We start from the raw sequence: 19,402 nt of genomic DNA, 5'->3' as shown, positions 1-19,402 counted from the left end.
GGAGCGTGGTGAGGTGCATATATTATTACTCAGACATATTTTGAATGAGATGAGATAATGATCTGAGATAACTTCAGACTGTGGAAGTATGACTATATTTTCTACGTTTAACCCGAATGTTAGTATTAGATCGAGGGTGTGACCACCATTATGGATCGGTCCTATGACATTCTGATTAATCCATACTGAATCTAAAATGGACACAAACGCTGCTTTCAAAGAGTCTTCTGGGTTATCGAAGTGAAAATTAAAATCTCCAACAACTAAAGCTTTGTCTAAGGAAATAACCAGATCTGAGATAAAATCTGCAAATTCAGAAAGAAACTCCGAATATGGCCTCGGGGCCCTGTAAATAATAAGTAATGGAATTAACTGGGTAGACCTATTTTTCAAGGCTACATACATTATATTAGTATGAAGAACTTCAAATGTATTACATTTATAACCAGGTTTTTGTGTTACACCTAGATAATCATTATAAATAACCGCGACGCCTCCTCCTCTGCCAGTTAGACAAGACTGGTGTATATAACTGTATCCAGGAGGACTCGCTTCATTTAATGCTATATATTCATTTGGCTTAATCCATGTTTCAGTTAAACAAAGTACATTAAACTCCTGATCAGTAATGAGTTCATTAACCATTAGTGCTTTAGATGTAAGAGATCTAATATTTAATAGCCCCACCTTTAGATCAAAGGTGCTGGCAGCGGCTGTACAGTCAGTATGATCTAATTTTATATTGATTAGGCTACTGGAACAAATTCGCTGAATATTTCTACTTTTCTGTTGATTACAGGCTTTTGCCTCACCAGGCCCTCTCTTTCCACCCCCAAAACTCCAATAGGTCTGCGCATAGCAGAGTTATTCTACAACCCCTACCCTCAACTAACACTATATCTTACCCCAAAATTAACCCTCACCCCTAAACCCAACCCTAACCCCTAAAACCTTACCATAACCCATCACCTCACCTTCATTGTTTCCCTCTTCCCTATTCACAATCTTAAAATAAAGCCTCCCCCAAGAAAAACCCAAATGCAACACGGGGATGACTGCATGGCATTGGTGGAACATCAAGGAGAAGCCCTAGGAGGGACAGTGCATAACACGGCCTCCATGAAACCGAATCCTAACCCCTTAACCCTAGACTTAAACTATGTCTGAGTCATGAACACTACTTGGAAGGCTGATCCATAAATATGGGGCTTTGTAAGTGAAAGCTCTGCCCCTGATGTAGCCTTTTCTACTTGAGGTGCCAAAAAATAGCCTATACCTATTGATCTTAGTAGGCATGGCAGGTATTCACTCAGGTACTGTGGCTCGAGACCAATCAGTGCTTTAAAGGTCAATAGTAGTATTTTATAATCAATATGAAATTGGATTGGGAGCCAATGCAGTGTGGATAAGACAGGGTTGATGTGGTCATATCTTCTAGTTCTTGTAAGGACTCTTGCTGTTGCATTTTGAACTAACTGGAGCATGTTTATGCACCTACTGGAACATCCAGACAGTAAGGCATTACAACAATCCAACCTAGAAGTAATAAAATCATGAACTAGTTTTCCTGCATCATGTAGTTACAGTGTTACTTATTTTTTTGCAATATTTCTGAGCTGAAAGGTGGCTATCCAAGCAATATTATCTACATGGGCTTCAAATGAAAGACTGGAGCCAATAATCACACCAGTCTTTTACTGCTGCCCACGAAGAAATAGAAAGGCCATCTCGAGTTACTATTTAATCAGAAAATTTACTTCTAGCTGCATGTGGTCCTTGTAATGTCTTGCCAGAATTAAGTAGAAGGAAGTTAATAAGCATCCAGTGTCGAATGTCCTTTACACATTCCTTAATTTTATTAAGCTCGTGTCTCTCATCTGGCTTTGCTGAAACATACAACTGTGCCCCCAGCATAACAGTGGAAAGTAATACCATGCTTACAAATAATAGTACCCAGAGGTAGCATATTTTTAAGAAAAAAAGCAATGGGCCAAAGACAGCACCTTGTGGAACACCAAACTTTTCTGTATGCATGCTAGTCACCATTTGCATATAGAAACTGACAATGATCAGTTAAATAAGACCTGAGACACCAGAGGACCGTTCCTTTAACACCAATGACATTTTCTAGTCCATCAAGGAGAATAGTATGATCAGTGGTATCAAAAGCTGCACTAAGGTCAAGCAGCACAAGCAAAGAGACACAACCCTGATCAGGAGCCAGTAGTTGGTCATTTACTACTTTAACCAGTGCTGTCGCTGTGCTATGATGAGGTCTAAATCCTGATTGATACCTTTGAGGGATGTTACTTCCATGTAGATATGAGCATAACTGTTATGCCACAGTTTTTTCGAGGATCTTGGAGATAAATGGGAAGTTTGATATTGGCCTATACTGGGACAGCTGACAAGGGTTGAGGTGAGGTTCTTTAATCAAGGGTATGACAACTGCTAGGTTAAAGGATTTAGGTACACAGCCATTGCTAAAAGAATAATTGTTTTTCAAAGAGGTTTGATTGCTTCTGGTATTATCTGTTAGGTTGAAGATTTTGATGAGGAAATAAGTGAAATTAGTTCAGTCTCTCTAAGGGGTGTAAAACAAATTGTTGTTGTGATGTAGTTATACTGTTCTCTCTAGGGGTACTTAACACATTGTCTAGTTTTAAATTAATAGTTTGATATTTTTGCCTGATGACTGGGGCAATCTCTGTCCATCTCTTGTATCAGTCTTTAAATTCTGTTTCCACTAATTTCTTTACACAAGAATGCAAAGTTATCACTTACTGGTTCGGTGAGCCCTGACGGTCTGGTCTCTCGTCCGAGTTCACAGCTCCGCACCGTAGCCTTGGGAGTGTCCCGTCGTCCGAGGATCAGACGCATAGGGCCCACCCAGGGACGCCAAACTGTAATGGAAACTTCTAATAAACACTTCACAATGCTTAGCAGTTGTCTTTTCAGTTATTTATTATAGTAGATCATATATAACAGACATAAAAAATAGGAAAGGAAAAAAGAAGACGACACCACTTCTGATGATGCTGAGAGTACGCCCACTCTGAGTTGTGTTTTAGTGGCTGTTATCTATTATACTCTAAAGGCATTTGCTTACTGCTTGCATCTTCACATGATTGGCTCAAGATTTTCTATGAAGCTTTGTTAAAGCGTCCACCTGGCGTGCTCTGGTATGTGCAGGCGGATACGTAGTTATGGAGAACTCAGACACCCTGCTTATCACCACCAAGGCCACAGAAAGGCGATTACAACATGGGAAAAACATCTTTCTCAGTACACTAGGCCACTTGAGCTCAACACACAAACACAGAGAATAGGAATGTTCATCCACTAAATTTCCCTCACATGTATTACATAATTTAAGATTATTTTTATCATCTTCTATTAGGGTGGAGAAAATTGTTGATAAACCAGCATTAAAAACTTGTCCATGTAGTTCCAGAGGCTCTCCTTCCATGCAAATTGGAATACAATCAATTTTGTTTGATGCCATTTTCTAATTTTATGTTTTAAGGCGCATGTGTGATTGTTATACCAGGGTGCTAGGTTTTTTTTTTTTCTGCTGAATTATTTTCTTTTAAGTTGAGCTACATTATCTAAAGTAAAGCAGAATGTTGACTCTCAGCATTCAGTTAGCTGATCAAGTTCTGTGGGGTCTGACTGTGAGCCAATCAAAGTTGATAACTTTGAAGACTACTGATAAAACTTTATGCAGTCGTTGACGTGAATGTACTTTTGACGCGATGGTGTGCAAGGTACGCATACTATTGCTAAGACATTTCAAAAGAGAGGAGATGATCTGAGGGAGCTTCAGACTGTGGAAGTGACGATATTTCCTATGTTTAATATATATACAAGTATTAGATTGAGTGTGTGACCACTAGGAATCATACAAAAACCTGAACAAAAATAGGGTTAGGTCCTATGATATCCTGATTAACCCCTACTGAATCTAGAATGGACACGAATGCTGTTCTCAGAGTCTTCCAGGTGATCAAAACAAATAATGTCTAACAATTAACTCGTTGTCTAAAGAAATCCGCAAATTCAGAAAGAACTTCAGAATATAGACCATGGGTCTATAAATAATAATGAGCTGAATCAACTACATAGACTTTTTTTGGCTACATATGTTAGGATAAAGAACTTCAAACAGACTGAATTTTTGTTCAGGTTTTTGTACGACTCCTAAATTATGATTATAAATAACCGATGCCTTCTCCTCTACCAGTGAGACGAGGCGGATGCATATAACTGGACAAGCTTCATTTCACTGCTCCATCGTCATTTGGTTTGATCCACATTTCCGTTAAACATAGTAATGTTAAACTCCTGTTCAGTAATAATTCCATTAACAATTTGTCTCATGCTGCAGTACTACACTGATGAGAATTGCAGTTTAATCGTTACTTGTATATTGGTAATTAATGATTACTTAAGGTCAAAAGAAAACATTAATAATCTTGTTTTAAACATCACCATAAAGGTACGTATTTTAAAACAGTCATGTAACATGAACAATAAATTTCAAATTAAAGGTCATTTTCAGCCAAAACAGTCATAATAACAACTATATTTAATGTGCCTACTTTAAATCATGCAATGTCTCTGAGTTAGTGTACTTAAATGTAACTGAATAAGTAAACATCTTTCCACACTGTGATCAGTGATGCAGCGTCTCTCCTGTGTGAATGTGCTGGTGTTGTTGGAGATGACACTGACGAGTAAAACTCTTCCCACACTGTGAGCAGTGATACGGCTTCTCTCCTGTGTGAATGAGCTGGTGTTGTTGGAGAGTACTCTGACGAGTAAACCTCTTGCCACACTGTGAGCAGTGATACGGCTTCTCTCCTGTGTGACTGTACTGGTGTCGGCGGAGAGCACTCCGTTCAATAAAACTCTTCCCACACTGTGAGCAGTGATACGGCTTCTCTCCTGTGTGAATGCGCTGGTGTTGTTGGAGATTACTCCGCCGAGTAAAACTCTTGCCACACTGTGAGCAGTGATACGGCTTCTCTCCTGTGTGAATGCGCTGGTGTTGTTGGAGATCACCTTGCCGAGTAAAACTCTTTCCACACTGTGAGCAGTGATACGGCTTCTCTCCTGTGTGAATGCGCTGGTGTTGCTGGAGATTACTCTGCTGAGTAAAACTCTTCCCACACTGTGAGCAGTGATACGGCTTCGCTCCTGTGTGAATGCGCTGGTGTTGTTGGAGAGCACTCTGCCGAGTAAAACTCTTCCCACACTGTGAGCAGTGATACGGCTTCTCTCCTGTGTGAATGCGCTGGTGTTGTTGGAGAGCACTCTGCTGAGTAAAACTCTTTCCACACTGTGAGCAGTGATACGGCTTCTCTCCTGTGTGAATGCGCTGGTGTCGTTGGAGATCACCCTGTCCAGTAAAACTCTTCCCACACTGTGAGCAGTGATATGGCTTCTCTCCTGTGTGAATGCGCTGGTGTTGTTGGAGATCACTCTGCCGAGTAAAACTCTTCCCACACTGTGAGCAGTGATGCGGCTTCTCTCCTGTGTGAATGCGCTGGTGTCTTCGGAGAGCACTCCGTTCACTCAAACTCTTCCCACACTGTGAGCAGTTAAAAGGCTTCTCTCCGGTGTGAACACGCTGGTGTATTTGGAGAGCACTTCGATAAGTAAAACTCTTCCCACACTGTGTACAGTGATACGGCTTCTCTCCTGTGTGAACGCGCTGGTGTTGTTGATCACTATGCTGAGTAAAACTCCTCCCACACTGTGAGCAGTGATACGGCTTCTCTCCTGTGTGAATGCGCTGGTGTCGTTGGAGATCACTCTGTCCAGTAAAACTCTTACCACACTGTGAGCAGTGATGCGGCTTTCCTCCTGTGTGAATGCGCTGGTGCGTCTTGAATGCATTCTGATGACCAAAACTCTTTCCACAGTCTGAGCAGTGGTGAATTTCCTTCTGTATAGCATCATGAGAAGTGTCAGAACTGAGAGTATTAGTTGATGTTGGCTGACATCTGGAGGGGATCTCAAGCTCATATTTAATCTCTCCTGATTCCCGTAGTCCCACATACTCTTTATAGTGGCATCTCTGGATGTGTTTGTTGAGGTAAATTTGAGATGTATAGGAACGAGGACATGTGGAGCAGGAAAAGACTTGCAGCAGTGCATTCTTTACTTCAGTGTTCTTTACTTCTGGAGAAATGAAAGGACAAAAATAGCAGAAATTGAACATGGAATGCAACAAGATTATAAACTAACAACACAAACCCAATGTAAGGTAGCATTTTTACTGAATCTCAAACATTCAAGATTCTACATGAATAAAGACTGAGACAAAAAAAATAGTTTGAGGACTGTGGCAGCGGGGGCGTGGCCAAGCGGCAGTCGGTGAATGGAGGGCGGAGTCAGGGAAGGTAAGTTGTGGAATCATTGCACCTGATGGGAATTAACCTGTGTTTATGTGTCTTCCCCAGTGACCACACCCTTTCAAAGGAGAGAGAGAGAAAGCAAAGAAAGGCAGCTCTCTCCCCAACCAGAACACTTGTGTGCGTGCGTGGCTGGGAAAGTGTGGAAAGCTGAAAAGCTAAAAATAAGTTTTTGTGAACTCAATTCTAGCCCGCCGTCCTTCTGTGCTCCACCTACCTGGTCAGATGCAACAGTGGTACCAAAACCTGTGAACGAGTGCAGAAGAGAACGGCCACATGGAGTCCTCCCCCTTCAAGGACCTGGTCCATGCCCTCGCCATGGCTCAACAGAGCTAGCAACAGGCGCTGATCGCCCTCCAGAAGGAGCAGGAACAATGGGTCCACATGACGACCCCGAAGCCTTCTTTGCTCTTTTTGAGCAGGCAGCAGAGGCGTGGGGTTGGCCGGTGGAACAGCACGTGGCGCGCCTCCTCCCCCTGCTAACGGGCAAGGCGCAGCTGGCCGCGCTACAGCTCCCCGCCGACAGATGGCTGGTCTACGTGGACCTCCACAGGGTTGTCCTCCAACGCGTGGGTCGCACCCTGGAACAACAATGGCAGCGCTTCCGCGTGCTGCGCCTGGAGAAGGTCGGCCAGCTGTTTGCGTTTGGCCAGCAACTCCGGGACGCCTGCTGGCGGTGGCTGACGGCCGACAACTGCGATGCCGAGGGAATCATCGATCTGGTGGCGCTGGAACAATTTGTCGCCTGACTTCCGGAAGGAACAGCAGAGTGGGTCCAGTGCCATCACCTGGCGTTGCTGGATCAGGCCATCGAACTAGCGGAGGACCATATGGCAGCCGTTCCAATGGCAGGACAGCATGTCTCCCCTTCTTCCCTCTCTTCTCCCTCTCCCTCTGTTTCTTGTCCTCGCCCCATTCCCCCACCATGGAGGCAGGGGCCGGCTCCACCCCAGCCAGCCCGCTGCACCCTACCGTTTCCTACTTCCTTGTCTGTGTCTTTCCCCCCTCAGGTGAGTGCTCTCTGGAACGCCGGTGCAGAGAGAGAGCCTGGGCCAGTATGCTGGCGCTGCAGGGAACCGGGGTACCTCCAGCATCAGTGCTCGGCGATGGAGGTGGGCGCAATGGTCCGGATCCCCAACGCACCAGTGACCGCCCTCGATCGGGCCGGAACGCATCACATACCGGTGAGTATCCAAGGGGATACGCATCAGGCTTTGGTGGACTCTGGCTGTAATCAGACCTCAAACCACCAAAGCCTGGTGCAAGATGAGGCATTGGGAAGAGCACAATTGGCAAGGGCAGCTGGTGCATAAGGGTGATTGGGCGACGCACTGCCAAAAAGAAAAAAAAAATTTTTTTCTTTTTTTAAAACAAACTTTCACCAGTACTGCTCGAGGCCATTTTAATCTGTCTCTGGGTATCATTGTCCAATCAGGGTGGTCTTGCTTCTAGAGTACCCCCCCTTTTGGGGCGATTTCAGTCACGCTGAAAATCGCCCAAGAGTTCACTGATAGAGTCCCATGTTAATGTATTTTTTTTCTCCCGACTGACACTTCAATACAATCTCTATGGGTTCTGGGGGGGCTTGCCCTAACGTGCTTACATCACTGTGCAGCGCGGCAAAGTTGCGTTCGATCCCATAGACATATAAACATAGATGCCGCATTCTGCGTAGAATCATACGTCATCCTCGCCGCTATATTGGATGTGGCAAAGTGGAGATTCTTCAACCGTCTCTGGTATAGCGTCTAGACAGTAGCCGAGAATAAAGATGCCTCATTCATGTGCTGCGTTTAACTGTACCAACAGTTTTACCGTCCAAACGAGATCACATGGGATGACCTTTCACAGGTGAGACTGGAAAAATACTTTTCAATACTTTTCCTTCAGTCTTCAGTTTCCCAGCTCATCTCCACCGGGTAGGTCTATAGTTATAAGCAGTGAGAATTAGATAATACAGTGCCACACTATGATGAACGTTTTTGAATGTATGATGAATGTTTTTAACCTTTCTGAATGTGAAGGAATCAGTGATGTATTTTGTTTTGGTATGACGTTAGAACCTGGCCGAACTCAGTTTGGCGGTCATTCAGCTCACTTTATTCAGCGAGAGCAGGTCTGTGTGGTGACTCAATAAATAAAACAGTAAATTTTTATTTTCATTCACTATTTCCAGTTTTTCCACTATTTCCATCATTTATCATATTCAGTCTTGTAGGTTGGTTATTGTGGCCTCAGGTTTTGGTAGCTTGCTACGGTATGCTGACTGATTAGCTTACCTGAGCTATCTATCACGTATCTGTTGCTAGTTTGCAGTGTACAGGGTATTTCACACACTATTTATAACCATCACATTAAAAGTTATATATGTTGTTTTGATGCCTGTTTGTTTCCCAAATATATACGTGTGTGTCTTAATGGGTGAATAAAAGGCATCGAGTTAAATATTATTGTAGAAAGGGGCTTTATGAAGTTCAGTCCATTTACTTGCATTGGTTTACGGGGAAGATTTGCCACATCAAATATGGCGGACACTCTGACGTATCCCAGCAACAGGGCCACCAGCTCAATGCGGCGTCTATGTTTATATGTCTATGGTTCGATCCGCTCAGTTTCTGAGGTGAGATGGATGCAGAAAGCAATTCAGTGCGGTCCTTAAAAGAAGTTCCATTTAGTCAGCGATCAAATCGAGCTAAATTGGCAACAAAACAAGCTGGACCCCCCTCGACCAAATCTAAACATAAAACAAATTTCGACAAGGGGGGAAATCATATACTCGAGGTTTTACTTCAACATGGTCCCAGCGCAAATCCTGGCGAGCTGGCTGCAAGGACGCCTCAGCGATTTTCTGCTCCCCCTGCTTACTTTTCCACCCTGGAGGTGGCTCCACGGACAACACTGCTTGGACGGTCACTGGAGTTTCGGACATGCATCATTTGTTGGAGAAAATTAAAAAAAACCATGAGTCATCAAAGATTCACATGGGCAGCTGCCTGAAATTTTCGGCTTTTGGGAGAGTGAACATCGCTACACAGCTGGATGAGGGCTACAGGCTAGCAGTTCACTGCCACAACAATGAGGTGAGCAAGAACAGGCACATATTAAACCAGCTCACCCAATGCGTGAAATTTTGTGGAGTGTTCGAGTTAGCTTTATGAGGCAAAGACGAAACTGAGGGCTCCAGTCACCCTGGTGTTTTTCTGGGTTTGGTTGACTATTGACTTGCTACCTCGGTCAATTTACTTCAGTCCTGTGGACATTTATGGCCCGTGTAGACATAACGGGGGAAAATTGCCCCCCCCCCCCGAAAAAAATTCAGGAGCCGCCACTGTGACTTTGGTCTATAGCTTGAAAAGGCCTCGGCCTTAAAACCGGTTCCCGCTGTGATGTCACGCGCTCAGGGCTGGCTGGCTTAGCGGGGCAGCTCACATGCCAACTGTGCAGTCGATTTTAACTCTCAAATTTTTTTTTTATTCCCATTTATGCAGCACACAAGAGTCAAGGATGGAGATATTATCCACTCAGAAATTTATTTAAAAATAAAGGTTCTGCATATCTGCTTTAAGGAGTTAAAAATAAACATAATTAAAAAGATTATGTCTCCATAGCATGACTTGTGGAATTATTGAATTCCATAAAAATACTAAAAATGTTCTTGCTTGTTAAATTGCTTGATAATATAACCATCATCACATATACTGCTGAAATAAAGCAAATTTGTTCCAATTGACTTGTACAGTGGTTGATGGTTTTGACTGCATGATGGGGACAACACTTTCCTGCTGTGCCACTCGGGATCCACAGGGCATGCATTTTACGCTACTTCTGGTTAAATTGTGCATGATGAATAAAACTGCAACAGTATTTTGTGGTTTACTATACAGTCAGTTTCGCAATAAGATATGCAGTGGGCTGACTTCACATGCCACAAAGGAAGCCAATAGACTTCACCCTCTCTGGTTGGTCATTGTCACATGATAGAGAAGACTTACCTGGTTGGTGGAACAGGCCAAAATGAGTTCTCTGGGAGTGTGCTCTGGTTATTGTAGACTGCACTGTGCAACAGCTTTCATCCCAGAAACACTGTTCGACTCAAAAATGTGTCACTAGATGATACAGAAAATAACCTCTATAACCTCTTAGACAAAAGTAACACCTTGCTGTCTGGTTGTTCCTGTAGGTGCAGGACTGAGTTCTTTGGTGTACTCCTCTTCATACCACACCAAGAGCTCATGTTCTGGGTTAATGGGTCGACAGCAACGATACAGAATTCGCCCTTGATACTGAAATGCCACAAGATTCTGTTCTTCTTCATTACGGGCACAATTCACATACCTAAAAGAGTGAGGCAACATTCCAGAAAAGGTAAAAATCAGATCAGTCTCACAGACTTGGAGAAAGCAAGGCAGAGATATCAGTGACATGAAGATAAAGTTCTTCCAACAAATGAGGAGCTGTAAAATCAAATCACTAAAATGACCCAACAACTGGTGCATTCCTCACCTCATCCAATTCACATGCATTTCTCTTTTGGCATCAATGTATTGTTCACACTGCATGCTCCTGTATACCTGTAGAAAAATACCACATTTACATTTTTCTTCACTAAATCAATCTATTGCTTTAAATGAGGTATATAGTAGAGCCCTGCAAAGCAGTGCGGCACGGGACAAATTTTGAAAGCTCATTGCGGGCGCAGGCGGGAGGGGGAGTGCACAATGCGGGCGCGGGCGGGAGAGGTGATAAGCTGCAGTCCTGCTAACTAAAAACGTGTTTAAAATAAAATTTATAAATTATTAATTTATGTCTATCATATATAATTTGTGCTGGATATTTTATTTGGCATTAATAAAAACATTTTAAGATGCCTAAATTTGCGGATGTGGTCTAATCTCGCGTACGTTTCCGATTCCTTTCCACTCTTCCGTGTTTGAGATCTCCGATCATGGCAGAAGAGCAGAGCTCCTCTAGTGAAGCTCACAGTGCTTCAGAAGTAAGTGCTGCTTTAAAAAGAGGTACATTTACCATTAAAAAGTCAAGAGTATTAGCCCTAAGTATTAAAAAGTATTAACTAGTATTAAAAAGGACTGTGTATCGCACAGATTGTTCAATTTAAAGCTAGAAATAGACAGTGTATAATCTGAGGAGCTGGTTGTGGTTGCGCAGCACTTCATATGAGAGGAGAATGAAATTGCGGTTGGAATCATAACGCCACAGACTCGGAAGTGGGAGTGCGAGTGTGCAAAGCGAGAGCTGTCAATCATGAGCGCATGCAGCGCTCAACTTGGAATGTGTCAGCAGAATCTCAGAGTCTAAACAATAAACTTACAATAAATGAAGGCTCGGTCAGTGGAGAGCTCAGCTAAGCTCAGCATGTTTAATTCCCCAAGCCAATGACAAGAACTTTCGTGAGAAATAACGCGAACGTCTGCATCATGCGGGATTTGCGGGCGGGAGCGGGACAAAATATGGCAGGCGCAGGCGGGAGCGGGACTGAAAATCATAATTCTTTGCGGGAGCGGGACTGCACAATGCGGGAGCGGGCGGGAACGGGACTGAAAATTCTGTCCCGCACAGACCTCTAGTATACAGAAACGAGAACAATGGCTCATGCCAATATTATATTAAGCCTCATGAAGGCTGAAGTAAAAGGTTCTCGATTGTATCTTAAGGTTCACAAAACAGCTGACAAGCTCCAAGATGAATTTAGTAACTGTAGAAAAATGCAGGCAAAGCTTTATCAGAATTTAGGCAAAGGAAAGGTTCATCATGAAAGGCTTTATGTCTGACATGGCAAAGCTGTGCTGTGAATCAGACCTCTCTGATAAATATCCATCCCTTGTTTTTTGGTCTCTAAACAGAAAGTTAGATAAATGCGCAACTTTAAAGTCAGTTCTGTCACTAAATGGGTTTTATATAAAATATTTTGGATTTGTACAAGTAATATTTATTTGCCATAAGTGTTTGGGAGCTAATGTTGGTTTAGTTCAGTGTAGCAGTGTTCATTTTTAATTTAAATAATTTTAAACTTACTTTTAGTCTTAGTTGTGGACTGAAAATTGTAGTTACATTTTATTTTATTTTTTTTAATTCTCTTTTTATTCAGAAAGGCACATCTCCATCACATACATCACTACACATGTACATTAACTCAGTTTGTCAAAGACACAATGATGTTGTACATACTGCCCCTCTGGAGCTTTCTTCCACGGACCCAAACCATTCCAGATGGAAGCAATAACAAACAACAGAACCGGGGAGCACACCCCTACATGCAATCAGTATATATATATATATATATATAAATAAAAGAGGGTAGATTCACACAAAACATGAGTATAGTTAAATAAAATCAGATCTGATTGGTTTTACATATTCAGTCCACTTGGTCCAGATCTTACAAAAATCATCTTTCTCAACTTTGAGGGGAAAAAGAAATTGTGGCAGCGGGGGCGTGGTCAAGCATTGGTCTGTGACAGGAGGGCGGAGTCAGGGAAGGTAAGTGGCAGAATCACTACACCTGGGCCCTGTACTACGAACGGAGGTCAACCTACCCAGAAGTTACCCACGGTTCCCCCGCTAAACCGGGGTTGACAAAACCTGGTTATCTTGTTTGGGGTTAAACGGTACTACAACGCCAGTTATGAAGTTGATTTGTTGAACCTGTGTTAACCTAATCAGGGTTAATGCGTGTTCACGTTAAAGGGGAGGTTATCAGCGCAAATCACCACTGTTCACAATGGCACGGTCGCCGTACTTCACGGAGGAAGAATGCGCTGTCATAATGCAAAGCTACGAGGAGTTCAAAACAACATTAAGAGCAAAATCTAACACAGCAGCTGCCAATAAGGAGCGGCAAGCATGTTGGCAATGAATTGCCGATCGGGTAAATGCGCAAGTACATTCTCCCTTCTACATGTTCCAGAACAGAAGTATAGGATGAGAGAAGCTTCATGATCAATCACAAGTCACAGAAAATGGTCCTTTGACGTGGCCCCAGTCATATAGCTTGTTTAATGTCCGAAAAATCCTGAATAAAATTTGGTATGGTAAATTCATGGAGTAGCCTACTTAAGCTGATATGTGCACAGAGTCACATGAATTAGGATGACTGACTGTTCAGTCCCTTTGACTAAGTTGGTGTATGTCCTGTGAACATTTCAGAGGCAACAGCAGTGCCAAACGCACCTGGCAACAGGTGAAAATGAAATATAAAAACATCATTCATAATGGTGTGTGTGTGCGCGCGCGTGCAGGCAAGCATTCATTTGCCTTTTATTTATTCAAGTTTTATCTGTTTGCCTAATAGTTCAAATTGTTTTGTACATAGTTTATAATGTTGTTGTGTGATATTAATGATAATATTGTGGGAAAACTACTTTGCACGGACGTTCATTTAATTTATTCTATTGTCATTTTGTTTGTTCTATTTTTGTGTATTTTATTTATTTATCTGTTTGTCTAGTTGTATCTATTTTTCTAATAATAATATATTTTTTGCATTAATAGTTTGTTTTTTCCTATTAAAATAATCTTGTGTTCTTGTTATAACTTTATCTATTTATCTGACTGTTTAGTTGTATCTATTTTTGTTACAATTTCAATATTTTTAAGATAGAAAGTTTGTTTTTTTCTATTAAAATGTTCTTGTGTGATAACTAGTTCTTGTGTTATATTTATTGTAGTTGTGTCTATTTTGTATCTCAGACTTAAATATTTTTGTAAAACAAGTGTTTTTCTATAAAATATTCTTGTGTTCTTGATAACTATGTTCTTGAGTGGGTTCTTTTTTTTTTTTACAGAAAAGCCGTTCTGCATGGACATTCATTGAAGCCCTCATTGTTTTTTAATGGTTATTTATGAGCGTTTAGGTGTTACAATAATGTAAGTCTAGGTTGCTTTATATAAAAGGTATGTCCAGAAATATTGATGTCACTGTCTAAGCAGAGGGATCTGGCTTCTTTAGACGCTGTCTTCTTAAAACTGAATAAATATTTAAAAAGAGCCAAATGAGCCAGTCTTTTGAATGGCTCTTTTCAAAGAACGGATCACAAAGATGCGGAGACCTCGGGGTGGCCGATGGAGCAGCGCATGGCGTGCCTCCTCCCCCTGCTAACAGGAGAGGCGCAGCTGGCCGGGCTACAGCTCCCCGCCGACCGCTGGCTGGCCTACGCAGACCTCCACCGGGCCGTCCTCCAGCATGTGGGGCGCACCCCTGAGCAGTCGCAATTGCGAGACGAGACTGTGCGGCATGCGTTTGATCAAGTGAGAGTAATCAATGGTCAAACGCTCCAGCCGAACGCCACCCCGTCCTTCCCCTACTTCACGATTATGAAGGATAGATTATACTGAGTGACGCAGGACACTCAAACTAAAGAGCGAGTCACGCAGCTTTTAATTCCGAAGAGCCGCTGGGAATTGGTATTCCAGGCGGCTCACTTTAATCCCATGGCTGGACACCTAGGGCAGGATAAGACACTAGCCCGAATAATGGCCTGATTCTATTGGCCGGGGATTCGTGGCGATATCCATAGGTGGTGTACGGCGTGCCGCAAATGCCAGTTAGTAAATCCAGTGGCCATTCCAAAAGCGCCTTTGCACCCTCTACCGTTAATCGAGACCCCGTTCGAAAGAATTGGGATGGATCTCGTCGGGCCATTATATCGGTCAACACGAGGGTACCGCTTTATATTAGTTCTGGTGGACTATGCAACGCGATACCCGGAAGCCGTGCCTCTTCGCAATATCTCAGCACTCGGTATTGCGGAGGCACTCTTCTGCGTCATCTCCCGAGTTGGAATCCCGAAAGAGATTCTGACTGATCAAGGCACCTCGTTTATGTCACGAACACTGAACGAACTGTATAGGTTATTGGGTATTAAGCCGATCCGCACCAGCGTGTATCACCCACAAAAGGACGGTTTAGTTGAACGGTTTAATCGCACCCTCAAGAAAATAATTAAAAAATTCGTAAGTGAGGACACACATAACTGGGATAAATGGCTCGAACCCTTGTTATTTGCAGTGCAAGAGGTCCCCCAAGCCTCCACGGGGTTCTCCCCATTTGAATTATTATATGGGCGTAAGCCGCGCGGCATTTTAGATGTGCTGCGAGAAAATTGGGAGGAGGGACCTTCACCAAGTAAAAACGAAATTCAATACGTAATTGACCTGTGCGCAAAACTCCACACACTCACGCACCTAACCCAGGAGAATTTGCGTCAGGCCCAAGAACGGCAGACCCGCCTGTACGACAAGGGTACGCACCTTAGAGAGTTCGCACTGGGAGATAAGGTACTCGTACTGTTGCCCACATTGAGCTCTAAATTAGTCGCCAAGTGGCAAGGACCCTTCGAGGTCACACGGCGAGTCGGGGACGTCGACTATGAGGTGAGGCGAACGGACAGGGGTGGGGTGCTACAGATTTACCACCTCAATCTACTCAAACTCTGGAACGAGGAGGTCCCAGTAGCGTTGATGTCGGTGGTTCCAGAGAAGGCGGAGCTGGGGCCGGAGGTTCAAAAAGGCGCATTGACATCGCATACTTCTCCGGTCCCCTGTGGAGACCACCTCTCCCCGACCCAACTCGCGGAGGTCGCCCAGTTGCAGACCAAGTTTTCGGACGGATTCTCACCCCTGCCCGGCCGCACCAACCTCATAGAGCACCATTGAGATGCCCCCGGGGGTGGTAGTGTGTAGCCGCCCTTACAGGCTACCCAAACACAAGAAAAAAGTGGTTCGGGAAGAACTCGAGGCCATGCTCGAAATGGGCATCGTCGAGGAGTCCCACAGTGACTGGAGCAGCCCGGTGGTCTTGGTACCCAAGGGCTACGGGTCGGTCCGGTTCTGTGTGGACTACAGAAAAGTCAACGCGGTGTCTAAATTCGACGCGTACCCAATGCCTCGTATTGATGAGTTGCTCGGTCGACTAGGCACTGCTCGCTTTTATTCGACACTGGATTTAACGAAGGGATACTGGCAGATCCCCTTGACTCCACTATCCCGAGAAAAAACGGCCTTTTCCACACCGTTCGGTTTACACTAATTCGTCAAACTTCCGTTCGGGCTGTTCGGGGCGCCCGCTACGTTTCAGCGGCTAATGGACAGGGTCCTCTGCCCCCATGCCACCTATGCGGCCGCCTACCTCGATGACAATCATCTATAGTAATGACTGGCCGAGGCATCTCGAACATCTGAGGGCCGTCCTTAGGTCGCTGAGACGACCGGGTCTCACAGCCAACCCGAAGAAGTGTGTGATTGGGCAGGAGGAAGTACGGTATCTGGGCTTCCACTTGGGCAACGGGCAGGTGCGTCCCCAAATTAACAAGACCGCAGCAATTGCGGCCTGCCCAAGGACCAAGACCAAAAAGGGGGTGAGACAGTTCCTGGGGTTGGCTGACTATTATCGGAGGTTTATACCTAATTATTCGGATGTCACCAGCCAGCTGACTGATCTCACTAAAAAGGGGGCACCAGATCCGGTCCAGTGGACGGAGCAATGCCAGGGGGCTTTTTCTGAGGTAAAGGCCGCACTGTGTGTGGGGCCACTTTTACACTCCCCTGACTTTTCTCTCCCCTTTATGTTACAGACGGATGCATCGGACAGAGGGCTGGGGGCTGTTTTGTCCCAGGAGGTGGAGGGGGAGGACCGCCCAGTCCTATACATCAGTAGGAAGCTGTCGGTGCGTGAGGGGCGCTACAGCACAATAGAAAAAGAATGTCTGGCAATCAAGTGGGCGGTCCTCGCCCTCCGTTACTATCTGCTGGGGCGCCCTTTCACCCTCTATTTGGACCACGCGCCCCTCCAGTGGCTCTACCGCATGAAGGACGCCAACGCGCGGATCACCCGTTGGTATCTGGCACTCCAACCCTTTAATTTCAAGGTGGTCCACAGACTGGGGACGCAGATGGTCGTGGCGGACTTCCTCTCCCGTCAAAGGGGGAGGGGGGAGTCGGCTGCAGGCCGGACAGCCGCCCGGCCTGAGTCGGGCAGTGGGGGTATGTGGCAGCGGGGGCGTGGTCAAGCGCCGGTCTGTGACAGGAGAGCGGAGTCAGGGAAGGTAAGTGGCAGAATCACTACACCTGATGTCAATTAACCTGTGTTTGTGTGTGTCTTCCCAGTGACCGCGCCCTATTTAAGGAGGGAGAGTGTAGAGCAGAGGAGCTCATCCCCGAACCAGACGCCAGTCGTGTGTGTGTGTGTGTGTGTCTGTTTGGTTTAAGAGTTGTTCACTGAAAAGTGTGGCAATAAAACCCCTATTTCAGAACCTGATCTCTGTCCTGCCGTCCTCAGTGCTCCACCCACCTATACAAACTGTTACAGAAATCATTTCCATAACATAGATCTCATAAACAATTTCAATCCATTCGTCGATGGTGGGAGGTTCCACATTTAACCATTTCCTCGTAACACATTTCTTACTAGCTGCCAACAGTAAAGTCAGCATTTTTTTGTCTTTTATGTTTTAAACATTATATTACCCAAGAACATCATTTCACATTTTAATGGAATGTTCACATTAAATATATTTTTAATATGTTTGTAGATCTCTTCCCAGTAGGATTTTATTGCTTGGCAATCCCAAAAGATATGGAAGTGGTTGGCTCCATTAAACCCACAGAGTCTCCAACAAGTGTCCCCGCTACCTTGATGACGTTTTTGAATGGGTGTGGTGAAAAATCTTGTTATACTTTTCCAACATAACTCCCGCCATGTGTTTGACCCGGTTGAGATCCACTGTAGTTGACATATTTTCTCCCAGCTCTCCTGTGTAATCATTGTCCCTATTTCTGTTTCCCACTTCCTCTTTATGTATTCTGTATTCTCTTGTCTGGATAGTTGTATAGCATTATATAATTTGGAGATAATTTTGTTGCAAGATCTGGACCCAGTTAATGATAAGAATACCTCCATGAACCCTGACTCATCTTTTCCTAACGCCTCTTTAATATTTTTGTTATAATAGTGTCTCACTTGTAGGTACCTAAAAAAAATCATCTCTCCCTAGACCATGATCCTTCTGTAGGGCCTCAAAACTCTGAAATGCCCCCTTGTGGACAAATGAATAATAGGTAGTTAAACCTTTTGTGATCCATGTCTTAAATCCACCGTCAGTTTTATTTGGCGTAAAGTCTGAAATCATAAGCACACCACCTCATAATCTTAGATGTGTCTTTTAATCTGCAAATTTTGACTGTTTCCTGCCAGGACTTCAGGAAGTTGCTTGTTATAGAGTCCTCTGGGATCTCCTGTTCCTCTTGTAGTTCATTGTCACTTAATAAAGCTGTTATTGGAATTCCCTTTATCGTTGTTCCTTCTATTTCCTTCCATGCTGCAGTGTATGTAGGCGAGCACAGGCAGACTAAAGGTCTCAGTTGAGCTGCATGGTAGTAATCCTGTAAGCAGGGAAGGCCCATTCCCCCCCCCCCCCCCTTTTCTTTTCTTAATTGCAACATTTTAAATTTAATTCTGGCCTTTTTCCCTTGCCACAGATATCTCGCTATTAATCTCTCCCACTCTAAGAACTGTTTAGATGATACTTTAACTGGTAAACATTGAAAAAGGTACAACATCCATGTAAGAATATTCATCCTGATTGAATCTATCCGGGAGCTTAAACTTAAAAAGGGAATAACGTTCCATCTTTGTATATCAGTTTTTATCTTTGAATTTAATGGGCCATAATTGATGCTATACAGTCTCTTGAAGTCCCTAGGTAATGAGACACCCAAATATTTAATGGACTCAGCATCCCACTTCCAATTGTACATGGTCTTAATTAAAGGTGGAGGGTCATAATTAAATGTTAATGCTTGGGTTTTATTAATATTAATTTTATACTCAGAAACTAAACCAAATTCCTCTAGCAATTTCATCAGTTTTGGGAGTGTCTGAGTAGGTTGTGTTATACTTATCAATAAATCATCGGCGAATAGGGCCAGTTTTTGCTCCCCAGATGCCATTGTTACCCCCTTTATATCAG

The 19,402-nt window shown here is 43.9% G+C and overlaps 1 protein-coding gene across 10 annotated transcripts in view; it reads right to left on the bottom strand.

The window, feature by feature from the left end:
• Positions 1-901: 901 nt before the first annotated feature.
• LOC132870977 (zinc finger protein 345-like) overlaps positions 902-19,402 on the bottom strand; it is a 141,729-nt gene continuing 123,228 nt past the window's right edge. For 9 of the 10 annotated variants that reach the window (XM_060905025.1, XM_060905034.1, XM_060905028.1 and 6 more), the window contains 3 exons: positions 10,923-10,990; positions 10,576-10,754; positions 903-6,186 (listed from right to left, as the gene is read on the bottom strand). In XM_060905025.1, the coding sequence (XP_060761008.1) occupies positions 4,676-6,186; positions 10,576-10,754; positions 10,923-10,990 (1,758 nt within the window). In that variant the 3' untranslated portion in view covers positions 903-4,675. Of the gene's footprint in view, positions 6,187-10,575; positions 10,755-10,922; positions 10,991-19,402 lie in introns of all 10 variants that reach the window. The other variant, XM_060905035.1, reaches the window with a different exon arrangement.

This window comes from Neoarius graeffei, chromosome 22 (assembly GCF_027579695.1).
Source record: "Neoarius graeffei isolate fNeoGra1 chromosome 22, fNeoGra1.pri, whole genome shotgun sequence".
Lineage (NCBI taxonomy): Eukaryota > Metazoa > Chordata > Actinopteri > Siluriformes > Ariidae > Neoarius > Neoarius graeffei.
The sequence above is the reverse complement of the archived record's forward strand: the minus strand, read 5'-3'. Positions and strand labels throughout refer to the sequence as shown.